We start from the raw sequence: 13,331 nt of genomic DNA, 5'->3' as shown, positions 1-13,331 counted from the left end.
ATCTTTCCCTTGATCCTGACTAGTCTCCCAGTCCCTGCTGCTGAAAAACATCCCCACAGCTTGATGCTGCAACCACCATGCTTCACCGTAGGGATGGTGCCAGGTTTCCTCCAGATGTGACGCTTGGCATTCAGGCCAAAGAGTTCAATCTTGGTTTCATCAGATCAGAGAATTTTGTTTTTCATGGTCAGAGTACTTTAGGTGCCTTTTGGCAAACTCCAAGCGTGCTGTCATGTGCCTTTTACTGAGGAGTGGCTTCCGTCTGGCCACTCTACCATAAAGGCCTGATTGGTGGAGTGCTGCAGAGATGGTTGCTCTTCTGGAAGGTTCTTCCATCTCCACGGAGGAACTCTGGAGCTCCTTCAGTGACCATCGGGTTCTTGGTCAACTCCCTGATCAAGGCCCTTCTCCACCATTTGCTATGTTTGGCCGGGTGGCCAACCTTTCCAAATCATGTTCAATCAATTCAATTGACAACTGGTGGACTCCAATCAAGTTGTTGAAACATCTCAAGGATGATCAATGTAAACAGGATGCACCTGAGCTCAACTTCGAGTCTCATAGCAAAGGGTCTGAATACTTTTGTAAATAAAGTATTCGTTTTTATTTTTCATACATTTGCACACAAAAAAGGTGAACTTATAGACCTCTCCCAATGCTGTGATACTGTATTATTTCCGAGTCTTTAAAACAAGTCTCTCTGTCTCTCAACCTCCTCCCCTCTTTCTCAGGTTCTTTCTCAGGTGGTGGTGGTAGTAATGGCAGCCCCCTGCAGCAGCAGCAGCAGCAGCCAGACCTACGGATGAGGAGACAGCACTCGTCAGACAGCGTCAGCAGCATTGCCAGTGCAACCAGCCACTCCAGTGTGGGATCCAACATGGACTCCGACGCTAAGAACAAGAACAAGAACAAGAAGAACTGGGTATGTAGACATGCACAAGCGCACACTCACACGCGCACACTCCCACTCACACATGCACATTACACACGCACGCACACACACACAGGCACACACACTGGAACTGAGTATGATCATGATCACTCACTAACACACAACAAACAACACACACAAACATATCTTACGCCAAATGAAATCTAACAGCTTGTATTTAGGTTTGTCTCTGTCTCACTTGTTTCGTCTCTCTATATATGTATTTATGTGTTTGTAACTCACACTCTGGGGTCTCTTTCTCAGGCATCTTGCACAGGGGCCAAGGGGAATGCAGTGCAATTAGCTACCCTTGTAGACTCAGTTCCTGTTAAAAGAATAGTGTACTATATAGGGAATAGTGTGTAATTTGGTATGTTACCTAGATCTACAATTGTAGGGGTTTTATGAAATAGAGAAACAGAACATATTCGAATATTTTCAATTTCCTGTTGATACAGGAAGTTAACGTTGTTCCATTTCTTGTTGTGTTCCCTCTTGCTCCTTGTTGCTGACAGATCGTGTCTTGCACAGGAGGACAGTTTGAAGATGATGATGTATGCATCCTATTTGTGTTTAGGTTACTATAGATGCTTTTAGGCTGTGTGCCTTTATGTTGATATCTGTAGGCAACAAAATAGTGATCAACCTGAAAGCTTTCGTGCCAAGTAATTGTATGTGTACCGCTTCAAAGATGCTGGATGGAAACAGCTACGCTTGCGACTCTAACGATACTACTAGACTCTGTTTTGTTGCCTACATCTACAGTATCTTGATAAGCTGATTGTTTGCTGTAAGCGCTGCTTTCATACCCAGTGTGTCACTGCTGTAGTGTCTGTAGCAAATCTATCTCCTAGTCGATCCTCCGGACTTGGGCTCAATTCCAATAACATTTCAGAAATTGTATTATATACCTATAGAGGAATTTGGTTTCCAATGGGATTTGAAATGGAATTGAGCCCCACTCTAATTGCTTCATGGTATTGGCTGCTATTGAACCTGTCTAGACCCTAGGGATTTGTGTTCCTATCCTCTTTTTCCCGTAGATGCAATAACATTGAAGTGACCCTTCAGTGACCCCCCCCAATCACAGCATTGGCTTTAGCTTTGAATTTCTATATTTGTAGCTCTATAGATGTATCATCGAATACTACTGTCCCAATCCTAATCCGCTTTGTGTCGCCGGGTGTACTGTCTATAGGCAGTGTCAACAAGCGAAAGTCACGTGACATCTTTAAGTTCTAGTGATAATGAGCTATTCTCAGAGAGCCTGTGGTTCTCGCGTGCGTTTTGCACAGACAATAGGTGGTCCTTTGATCATTTGCGGATTGGATAAGCCATATGTGGTAGGGTGTATGTATGTAGGGTGTATGTATGTGGGCTGTCTGTGAGGTATCATGGTAAGAAGGGTAGTGGACCGTAAAATGAGCCTCCTATTAGAAGGACATCAGTCTGAACCAGTGTGGGTTGAAGCAAATGGATTCAGTATCTTATGGTGCCGAACAGTTGCATTCCTATTCGAGTGCGTACATTCTATTTGAATTGCCTTCTATTCTGTACCCTGTTCAGAGATTCTAATGATACAAGTTCTGAGGTGTGTAGATTGCGCTCCCGATTCCTAAGATTTTACTTTTGACATCCCTGAGAGCATTTTCCACAGTGCACTTTCTGTAGCCTCCACTGAACGCTGGCTGTGTCCCTACCACTAACACGCTCACACACTCCCCACTGAACCTCTGCTGTTTTGTGTGTCTCTCTCTCTCTCTCTCTCTCTCTCTGTCTTCCTCTGTGCTATCGCTTCATATGGCAGGTCTATGAGGTAAGAGTGGATAAAAATACCAAAAAACAAAAGGCAGCTTAACCTCGAGCTAACCTTAACCTAGCCCCCTGCACTCTGTAGGTTACTAACACAATCCCTCTCCTTCCTCTCCTGTCCTCAATCATCCCTCTGCTTTTCTTCTCCGGTCGTGTTCTTTATCCTGCTTCCTTTCCCGGTGTGACTTTGAGTCTGCTCTGAAACAGAAACGTAATATAAGGCTCAATTCTAATGCGACCATTTCACGGTAATCGTGTAGCAAACATACTGTACCGTTTTAGCTGTACGCTCAAGTTACATGAAACTGGTAGTCTCCACAACAGCCTTAGGTGCTCTTTTTCTAGTCCTATTCACTGCAGTGTAGTTAGATCTCTCTACAGTCTACAGTGCATTATACAGTTATACACACACAGTAGGTGGGGTTAGTGGACTGGATGTCTGTAACCACACACACACACACACACACACACACACACACACACACACACACACACACACAGTAACCACCTGACAGTGATTCATTTGTGTTTAGAGCATAAGCTCAAGTCACGGCCTCCCTATAGCACTAGTACTTTCCCTTTGCTTCTCCTTCCCTTCTCTCTTTTCTTGATCTATTTCTCACTTACTCAGGCACTCCCCTCACAGCTGCCTTCCTCCGCTTTCCTCCTGCTTTCCCTTGCTCCCCGTCTGTTTTGGGAGCGTATCCTCACACTTCTCTCTCACACACACACACACACACATACACTCACCCTCCACTCCTCTCTGTCTCTCTCCCGCCTGCAGTTGCGGAGCTCCTTCAAGCAGGCGTTCAGTAAGAAGAAGTCTCCCAAGTCCGCCTCGTCCCACTCTGACATAGAGGAGATGACAGACTCCTCCCTCCCCTCATCCCCCAAACTCCCCCACAATGGATCCACAACCTCCAGCCACATGCTCAGGAACTCACAATCCAACTCACTGTACGTATACGGTGCGGTGTGTGTGTGCGTGCGTATGTGTGCTCGTGTCTAGTGTGAGAGAGAGAGAGAAAATGTACAAGTTATATCAATGAGCATCTGTGTGTAGGCTGTCGGACTGTCTGGACGGTGAGGCAGAGACCGTGATGCAGCTCCGCAGCGAGCTCAGGGAGAAGGAGATGAAGCTGACGGACATCCGCCTTGAGGCTCTCAGCTCAGCCCACCAACTGGACCAGCTCAGAGAGGCCATGAACCACATGCAGGTAACACTCACACACACGCTGAATCGTACGTGCATGCACACACACACACACGCTCACACACTGTTTTCTTGACCTGCTGTTGCTATTGCTTCCTGTGTTTTCTCTCAGGGGGAGATAGAGAAACTGAAGGCAGAGAATGACCGTCTGAAGCTGGAGAGTACGGGGAGCAGCAGAGCCCCCTCCCAGGCCTCCATCTCCTCTTCGCCCCCTCACCATACACACATCCTTGCGCCAGGGCCTGGCCTGTCCCAGCACAGCATCAACCTCACCGAGTCCACCAGCCTGGGTGAGAACAGCATGTTTTGATGTGGGTGTCTGTACAGTTGGGTAAATGTGTGAGCATGCGTTTTTTTAAGTGTGTGTACGTCTGTGTTTGTGTTTGGGTGTGATTGCCTTTTGAGAGTGTGTTTGCCTGATAGTTGTTTTTTTTGTGAACGGGTGTACGTGTGAGTCTCACTCTCCTCTTCCTCTCTTCTCTCAGACATGTTGCTGGATGATACAGTGGGAGATGGAGTGATGAGGAAAGAGGGACGACACGTGAAGATAGTGGTCAGTCTGGACGAGGACCTCTCCCAGGAGGCCAGGGCTCGCCACTTCCTGATTGGCTGTATCGGTGTGAGTGGTAAAACCAAGTGGGACGTCTTGGACGGGGTGGTCCGCCGCCTCTTCAAGGTAAACACTTTGACTGAATGACTTAATTCGCGCATAAAGGTTTCATTCGTTTTATTTATCTTTCCAATATCAAAATAAGTGGCACAAGAAATTCATAGTAGAGTTGCATATCACCTAACCCTTGACCTTTGCCCTCCTGCTTCTTTAGGAGTACATCACCCACGTGGACCCAGTCAGCCAGCTGGGGCTGACCTGTGACAGTGTGGAGGGATACTACATTGGGGATGTGCATCGCCATAGCAACACCGGCGCCGCTCACACCCCCGAGCTGCTGCCCTGCGGCTACCTGGTTGGAGACAGCGACACCATCAACATCAGGCTCAAAGGTATGAGCGCGTGTGTTTCTCTAAATGTCTGTCTCTCCTGACAGTCTGGTGTGTATTGTGTTCTCTGTGTAAGTGTCTCCCTCTCTCTCCCTCTCTAGGTGTGAGCAGTGAGAGTGTGGACTGCCTGGTGTTTGACACGCTGATCCCCAAGCCCATGCTGCAGCGCTACGTGTCTCTGCTGAGGGAGCACCGCCGTGTCATTCTCTCTGGCCCCAGCGGCACCGGTAAAACACACCTGGCTAATCGTCTGGCAAGACACCTGCTCCTGCTGGAGGGCCGACCCCTGACCCCTCACTCCGTTGTCACCTTTAACGTGGACCACAAGTCGAGCAAGGTACGTAGCTATGCCCTTGAAGCACCTCACGAAGCATGGGGCACCGACTGGCGAGACGACACTTTGTGTGATGTGACGATTAACTTGCCCTTTTTTTTCTGTTATATTAGACATGTATCTTGGAGGCAGAACTCGAAAAAGTGTGTCTATGTTAATAAAGCAACTCAACAGGGGTTTTGTGTGTTGAAAAAAAGACTTGATGTGTAAACCTCCTCTGTCTGTCTCTCTGTCTCTGTCTCTCTCTAGGAATTGCGTCAGTACCTGTCAGGCCTAGCTGAGCAGTGCAGCAGTGACAGACCAGAGACAGAGAGCCCTCTAGTGGTCATACTGGATAACCTGCACCATGTCTCCTCTCTGGGAGAGATCTTCAATGGAGTGTTCAACTGCAAATACCAATGTTGGTGAGTACACGCACGCGCACACACACACACACACAATTGTGTTTATTGTAAATGTGTTGATTTTCTGTATGTGTGTGTTCTCTCTGTTCCCAGCCCCTACATCATCGGTACTATGAGCCAGGCCACATCCTCTGCCCCCAACCTACAACTCCACCATAACTTCAGGTAGGCTAACTCAACAGTTCAATAGTAACTGAAATGAAACAGTAAAATGTTTCAATTTGAAATGCACTTTGCATGAGTCTTCGCTAGGTGGCAGCAACAGACTGGGCGGCGATCCATTGCCTTCTCTCCATTCCTTCCGAATGGAAAGATGGAGTGTCTTCATTGGCTGTATTCATGAATGAGTAACTAACCTATTAACTCCTCCTCTCTCTCTTGTTTGCATATGTGACCAGGTGGGTGCTGTGTGCCAATCACTTGGAGCCGGTGAAGGGCTTCCTTGGTCGCTATCTGAGGAGGAAGCTGATCGAGACGGAGATCGGCAGCCGCAAGCGTACCCTGGAGCTGGTACAGATCATCGACTGGATCCCTCGCGTCTGGCACCACCTCAACCGCTTCCTAGAGGCACACAGCTCCTCTGACGTTACCATCGGTAGGTCGAAAACGCAAGGATGTCATAAACCAGCTATATGCCCCAATCCAAAATGAATGGAAAAGATAAGCACAGTAATTTTGAGATTTGTGGACTAATCTTGACATTAGGCAAATGTTGTGCTCGGAGAACATCTGACAAAAATATATTTTGGAATATGATGTGTTTTATGCATGTAATTGTGCTTTGGTCACAATATTCTCAATATTCATAACCTCATCTGGCCATAAACTCATTATCCAAATGAGGATTGGAAGGAAAGGCACTGTTTAACATCCATCTGACCTTTGACCTTTGCCTCCCCAGGGCCACGCCTCTTCCTGTCATGTCCCATGGATGTGGCTGGCTCCAGGGTGTGGTTCACTGACCTCTGGAACTACTCCATCATCCCCTACATGCTGGAGGCAATCAGAGAGGGACTGCAGGTAGGCTATAAACACACAAAGGCATGCAACACACACATGTACAACACATGCATGTGCATTCACACATGCACACTCAAACATATCAGTCACAAAAATAGAAAAAATATGCACACACACGCACTTGCATTATGTATGGCACTCACTGAGTTATGATATTATTATCATTCCTCTACATTGATACTTATAATGCTCTCTCCCCCCCATCCGTCTCCCTCTCTGTAGCTGTACGGCCGTAGGTCAGCGTGGGAGGACCCTGCATGCTGGGTGATTGACAGCTACCCCTGGTCAGCCACACCCACCACACCTGCTGATTGGCCCCCGTTGCTGCAGCTCCGCCCAGAAGATGTAGGCTTCGACGGTTACTCCGCCCCCAGGGAGGGCATCAGGAAGGAGCCGCCACAGAGCGACTGTGACGCAGACCCACTGGTGAGACACGTGCACGCAAATGCTCAAAACAGGTCAAGTGTACACATAACACACACACACACACACAAGCAGGCACTGCAGATCCAGGAGACAACACAGTCACACTCACGCTAACCTTTGATCCCTGCGTCTCCGTCCTCAGATGAATATGCTGATGAGGCTGAAGGAAGCAGCCACTTCCCCCAGCCCTCAGAGATACGACAGCGACTCTAATAGCAACAGTCGCCAACACGACATCCTGGACTCGACACTGGAGTCAACATTGTGATCCGACTCCTCCCCCTTCCTAAGAAGACAAAAATACATTCAGTTAACGTTTTTATGTTCAGTCAATACAACATTTCTTTTGAATGTGTTTTTCAAGCTCACGTCCACAAAAAATCAAGCCACTTTAATTGTCATATCAAGAACACTATGGGTGCAGGTCACCCAAAATGAGAGAAGAACTGAAGAGAAAAAAACAGGAGTGAAACAGAAAGCTGCTGCACTGTTCTATTTTTGCACCGTCATGGCCAACCGCTCTCCTACATCCAATCCTCATGTACCATTTAGACAAACAACTGACCTAAACCAGAATTTTACACTGTGCATCATCTTCATCATCTTCGCCGTTTTCCTTATCAGCATCAGTACCATGCTCTCCTTATTTAAGAAAACATAGAGACTGCATCTTTGAGCCAAACCCACCACATCAGCAAGCCAGGCTCCTCGCGGCTCTTCCCCAGCTGCAGTGCTCCAAACTGGGCTACAGATTGAGCTACAGGCCCTTTCCTTTGGAGCATGGTGCTGGAGGTCTCATCTTCGTCATCTCCACAGAGACCAAATTCACTGGTTCCCAATGCCTCCTTATGCCCCCAATGACACACACACACCCATCACCATTCACCTGCCCCTACATGTGACTCCTTTTGTCCCAAACGGGTCGCCGTAGCATAAGTTTCTTCTCCAGACGAAAGTCTCTACTTTGGTGCTGGACTGAACTTAAATTAGGATGCCTTACTTTTTTTGTAACAGACTTGGTGCATTAGCTACTTTTTTTAATTTAGTCTTTTTTGGCTGTAAACTTACAGGGCTTTAAGTCGACACTCTCTTTGCGTTGTGCCTAGGCAGGTGGGCTTGAAGAGCAACGTCGACTATCGTCATATCAAACACTAATGCCATGTTATTAAGAGGTTATTAGGGCTTGAAAGGGGAAAGGGACTTGTGGCTTCAATAACATGTCATGAATTGTATTACTCCCAATGCTGAGAAGTTTGTCAAAGTTTGCATATAACTTACTAAGGACAACTTGTGAGATGGAGAAGTACATTTGGTTGGTGCTCAAAGTACACATCATTTTGTAATGGGTATGTAATGAGTATGGGGGAATGTTTATTAAGGAATTGTTTTAATCTCTATACCTCATCTACCTTCTATACACCCCTTTACGCCTTGGCCATCTGTGTTGTCTGTTTTGGTCATGTGACGTGTGATTATTATTGTCATGACAACACGTTGAGTGAATATGTAACCATGTGTATATGCTGCTTTGTTTGAAGTCATTTTACTTGAGGTCATGTTTAAAAGGTACAAATGAGAGAGTACAAAATGGGAGAAGTTAAAGACTTCGAATGGTTCTGGCTTCAGGTCAAAACAGATTTTTTTCCCCTTGGCTTCAGAAATGTGTATATTGATTGTCCCCTTTCCTCCGAACCTTCACCCTAGGAGGAGAAGTGTGTTTTTTGGTCCAATTAGGTTATTTGTTTCCAGCATCGCTTCCATTTATCTTTCAGTGTTCTTAGTCATCAAACCTATGCAACGTTCATTTCGAACTCAAAATTGAAGCCAAGCCTTATGTCAGTTCTTTAAGGTTTTTCAGCACTGCCAAGAGATGTACAGCAAGTGAACAGATTTTGTGAATCATTTTTTTGGGGGGGGGGAGCTGGTACAGTCTTTGTTAATTTACAAATCAAATCAAATGTGTCTGTACTTTTGGAGAGTGTCTCTTGTCGTGGTAAATGCAAGCACAACAACAACAAACATTTTTATGTGTTTGTCAGTCTGTATGTCCACCGGTGAAACAACCTGCTCGCTTTGAGAAGTTTGGATGGTGAAATGAATGGAGTTGCTGTTGAATTCACATGTTCTTAAAACTTAATGAATGTGTAGCCTTCTTTGCTATGTAAAAAAACAACAAAAACAAAAAAACATATGTAACATAACAGTGTAAATACTTGATTACCTTGCAACATTTTGATGACTTTTCTAGCCAATTTGTAACTACTTGAAAATGAGTATTTTGTGTACAGTCTCTTTTGCATCAGAGCAGGTGTGTTGAGTTTATCATCAATGTTCTCTCCAGAGCTTGGAGAACTGATTCTGAAGACCACTGTACTAGTCTTAAGTTATTTGTGATTCAATAAAAATCATGGTTATTTATTAATTAATGCAATGTGACTATCAATTATGGCTCTCTACTGACATAAACCTATCGATCTATTTGATGTTTTTGTTGTTGTTCATTTCCATTTTGTAACAGAAGTTATACCATGTAACTGTTACATTTTATTTGGTATTTGTACAAAACATAGTGAAATATTAACACATATATATACACACACACACAGTACATTGAAATAACAAACTTAGTGAAATATTAACACATATATACACACACACACAGTACATTGAATTAACAAATCCGTATAAATTATGCACGAAATGTCTACACTTTTCAATAAAAACTGTAAGTCCAGGTAACTCCATTTTCTTGGCATAAAATATCCATACAAATAGTTGTACAAAATACTGTACAATTGAAAGAGCTGTGCAAAACAGCAAATAATTTCTAAGTATATCCTATAAACAGGGACGGCTCCAGGCATAAGCGATATAAGCGGTCGCTTAGGGCCACTAGGGCCCACTATATAATTTTTTGAACTCAGTCAGGTTCTCAACTTACTGTTGAGAGTTAGAATAGTAGAATACACAAGGTGCAAGTTTGAAATTTGGTTGTGCATCAGCAGCTTTCCTCTTGTTTTGTCAGTCACTGACAGTCACTCAATTAGCCATTCCTGCAAACAATTTTTAGATTGGTAAGTTAGTCTAGCCAGTCATCTAAACTTGTAGAAAATCATGGCCGAATCCCGACCGGGCCCAGAGCCCCATTAATCACTCTCACTCAGCTATCATTAACATGACAAGTAATGGCAAAATGAGTAGAATTTAATGACATTATTATAAAATGTCAATATTTTCCCTCCACACCATGGCAAAATTTGTAGAACTGCAGAAAAATTGCTTTAAAACTGTAAAAATGTCTTACAACTCCATGGGGAAATGAGTAGAATTGCATGAAATGTGTTATAAAATTGCCACATTTTCTTTCCACCCCATGGCAAAGTGTGTAGACCTGCTGAAAACTTTCTTTATAACTGCAACATTTTCCATTCGCCACTTGTCAAAATGTATAGAATTGAAGGAAATGTACTTTAAAACGCAGCTGTCAAGAGGGGGGCCACAAAAAAAAAAAAAATGCCCTCCTGGTGGGGGCCCCCCAACAAAATCTCCCTTAGGGCCCCCAAAAAGGCTAGAGCCGGCCCTTTCTATAAAATAAACCCTGCAGTTATTTTTATAAGAAAGAATCATGGATGTAGCCTAATTTGATTTGACAGAAGTTGATTGTTTGAAAATATTGTGGAATATGAAATAAATACATTTCTAGTAGTTGGGCCTAAATTAAGGGATACAGCCTCTTGCAAACATGGTCACATAGGATAACCGTTTTATAAACATATCTTTGAGTTGTTATAAATCAATTAAGAAACGGTGATCTCTTCTTCATCCGATTCTGAGAATTCCGAGTGCTTGCTGGAGAGAGATGGCGACGAGAGGTTCGATCCGCCGCTGTTGGACAGCTCGTGCCCCGCTGCGGGGGAATGGCAAAGGCCAGGCGCGCCTCTAGCGCCGAATGGGTCCTCTTCCATCTCGTCCTCATCCGCGGAGGACTTCTTGCCGACGTCGCTGAGGTCTGGGTGTGGGTTCGTTTTGGTGGGCAGGGTCTGCTCGCGACAACCTCCCGAAGACAGGAGCTCCCTCTCTTTAGAGTTCCTCCACTTCATTCTGCGGTTCTGGAACCAGATTTTAACCTGGCGAAGGAGAAGGAATAGTATAACCAGTTAGTTCGGTTTAAGTTTGTAGAGGTTGACTTTATTAGAGAGTTTCACTAATACAAACAGTATCAACTTTAGCATGCATATGCGTTAAGAGTAATTGCGCACGTATTACGCACAGCTTCGCCCTGTGCAAATAAAAGTAAATGATTTACCTGTGAGTCTTTGAGACCGAGCTTTGAGGCCAGCTTCTTCCTGTCTGGTTTGCTGATGTATTTCTGCTTCTGGAACATCTTCTCCAGAGCTTTGCGCTGCACGTCAGAGAACACTGCCCGTCTGAGCATCCCTCTCCTCGGCTTCCCTCTGCTGGCCAGCGGCCAAGAGAAGGTCCCGGGGATGGGCACGACGGATGAAGATGCTACAGAAGAGGAGAGGGGGGAAACGTTAATTCAACAAATAAACACTGTTCATTCATAAAACCACGCCAAAAAGTAGCAATAGGCTTAAAATAGACGTTAACCTCGGTCCCCTGGAAAGCTACTTCTTTAGCCAACTAGCCTACTTTTTTTTACACTTGTGTACAAACTTTGCAATCTGTTATGATTGAATATGCTTCTCCCCTTTGGCCGCGGGATACATCTCCTTTTTGAGTGAAATGGCACGAGGTGACTAATTAGCACATTGGTCGGTCCCCAGGCGCATTGGTATGGTAAAGAGGCAGCGTATCCTTTAAGGAACCCCGCGAGGGCGGATAGAGGAGTTAATAAACCGTGAACGGTAATTGTGTAGTAATGAACTAACGCAGAAAAGACTCTGGACAGGCTGCGAAGGCCATATATTATCGCAACAAAAGGAGATTTACACTTTCAAACTAAACACCACTGCATACCTGAATACTGATGCCGAGGGGCCCAGGGTGCATTTTGTTTCTGCCCTCAAATCATTTTCATTAAATGAACACGAAAAGCTATTCAGGCCGCTCGAGCTGTTTTGTGGAGGTATTCAGCGCAGCCCATGAAAAGACTCCAACTCCATTATGGTTTGTCTGAATGAAAGCACGGACTAGCGACTTTATAGACTTTTCTAAGAGATTATGCTTTATCTCGCCCTGTTGATTGGCCCCAGAGTTTAAAAACTGAGAGACGAAGGGGGACGTGTAAAGGCATGGTGTGTTTTTCAGGTTAGGGATATAGTAAAACACTGAAATGTTTCAATGTGCACTGATTTGATTATTGTTCGTGCAAAGAATACTTATTTCCAAGCCTCTTAATTATAGCACACTTGCAAATGTATGCCTATCTGTAAACCTACCATTTGTTGCCAAATAACTTGGGCTAAGACTACCTCCATATCCACAACTCATGGTTGCACTTCCCATAATCAGGCACAACAACAAGCTATGTGGTCTTGTGAGAATATTGAGAGCTGTGAATGGCGCCTAATAGGGAAATTAGTGTATGACTGGTCCACGCCTCTTGCCCGCCTGGTAGAAGTCACTCTGGGGTGCGTGGGTGGCTTGCGCCGGGGGGAGCTGACCAAATTGGTCATGGTGCTGAAAGCATTGTTGGCAGCCAGTGGCCCAGTGCCCCTGCCCTGTGGGAAAACGCGGGACTGTGCGGAGGAGACTCCAAAATGACCTTAATGCATGAGACGGTGGGGGAACGAGCCCGACCCGCATCCCGCCTCGAAATTAAACCGTAATGATTTCGGATAATTGGTTAATTAGCATTTGGGGAACAGAGGGCTGTATTAGCGATCAGTGATCTCAGCTGCAAAGAAGTAGGTGCAAATGGAATCAATTCCACCCACCCACTCTGAAAGCGCTGAAAAGTTCACAAGCTAAGTGCCTATACAGGGCATGTGCAAAAAGGTGCCACTTTCAGAGCTTTGCAGAAAGCATTCAAAGCATTATTTCGAGTCCATTTGGAAAGTCGTTCAACGAAACATTTTGATATGAAAAGTTCTGAACGTTTTCCCAGCCGAGGGGTGAGTATCAACTGTGCGCAAAGTGCAATTCAACGGTGTCTGAACGTGCATGATTAGTTCTTTACCTGGGAAATATGTAGACCTGAAGAAGGCGGGGTGGAAGGATCCGTCGAAG

The 13,331-nt window shown here is 45.2% G+C and overlaps 3 protein-coding genes across 7 annotated transcripts in view; 1 reads left to right on the top strand and 2 right to left on the bottom strand.

Annotated features, from left to right (window-relative positions):
- LOC111974400 (neuron navigator 2-like) overlaps positions 1-9,873 on the top strand; it is a 12,545-nt gene extending 2,672 nt beyond the window's left edge. Inside the window, exons 2-14 of the mRNA XM_070446842.1 lie at positions 732-922; positions 3,528-3,700; positions 3,807-3,960; positions 4,069-4,246; positions 4,442-4,632; positions 4,781-4,958; positions 5,057-5,292; positions 5,539-5,693; positions 5,787-5,858; positions 6,092-6,288; positions 6,595-6,713; positions 6,936-7,139; positions 7,282-9,873. Of these exons, the coding sequence (XP_070302943.1) occupies positions 732-922; positions 3,528-3,700; positions 3,807-3,960; positions 4,069-4,246; positions 4,442-4,632; positions 4,781-4,958; positions 5,057-5,292; positions 5,539-5,693; positions 5,787-5,858; positions 6,092-6,288; positions 6,595-6,713; positions 6,936-7,139; positions 7,282-7,407 (2,174 nt within the window). The 3' untranslated portion in view covers positions 7,408-9,873. The remainder of the gene's footprint in view (positions 1-731; positions 923-3,527; positions 3,701-3,806; positions 3,961-4,068; positions 4,247-4,441; positions 4,633-4,780; positions 4,959-5,056; positions 5,293-5,538; positions 5,694-5,786; positions 5,859-6,091; positions 6,289-6,594; positions 6,714-6,935; positions 7,140-7,281) is intronic.
- The window catches only part of kifc3 (kinesin family member C3), a 262,215-nt gene that overhangs the window by 57,484 nt on the left and 191,400 nt on the right, over positions 1-13,331 (bottom strand). The window lies entirely within an intron of this gene.
- LOC111974399 (homeobox protein DBX1-A-like) lies at positions 9,671-13,325 on the bottom strand. The gene is made up of 3 exons (XM_024002118.2): positions 13,282-13,325; positions 11,446-11,648; positions 9,671-11,266 (listed from the first exon to the last, which is right to left on the bottom strand). Exons 2-3 carry the CDS (start codon positions 11,572-11,574, stop codon positions 10,937-10,939), a joined length of 459 nt encoding a protein of 152 aa, XP_023857886.2. The 5' UTR covers positions 11,575-11,648; positions 13,282-13,325; the 3' UTR covers positions 9,671-10,936.

This window comes from Salvelinus sp. IW2-2015, linkage group LG15 (assembly GCF_002910315.2).
Source record: "Salvelinus sp. IW2-2015 linkage group LG15, ASM291031v2, whole genome shotgun sequence".
Lineage (NCBI taxonomy): Eukaryota > Metazoa > Chordata > Actinopteri > Salmoniformes > Salmonidae > Salvelinus > Salvelinus sp. IW2-2015.
The sequence above is the reverse complement of the archived record's forward strand: the minus strand, read 5'-3'. Positions and strand labels throughout refer to the sequence as shown.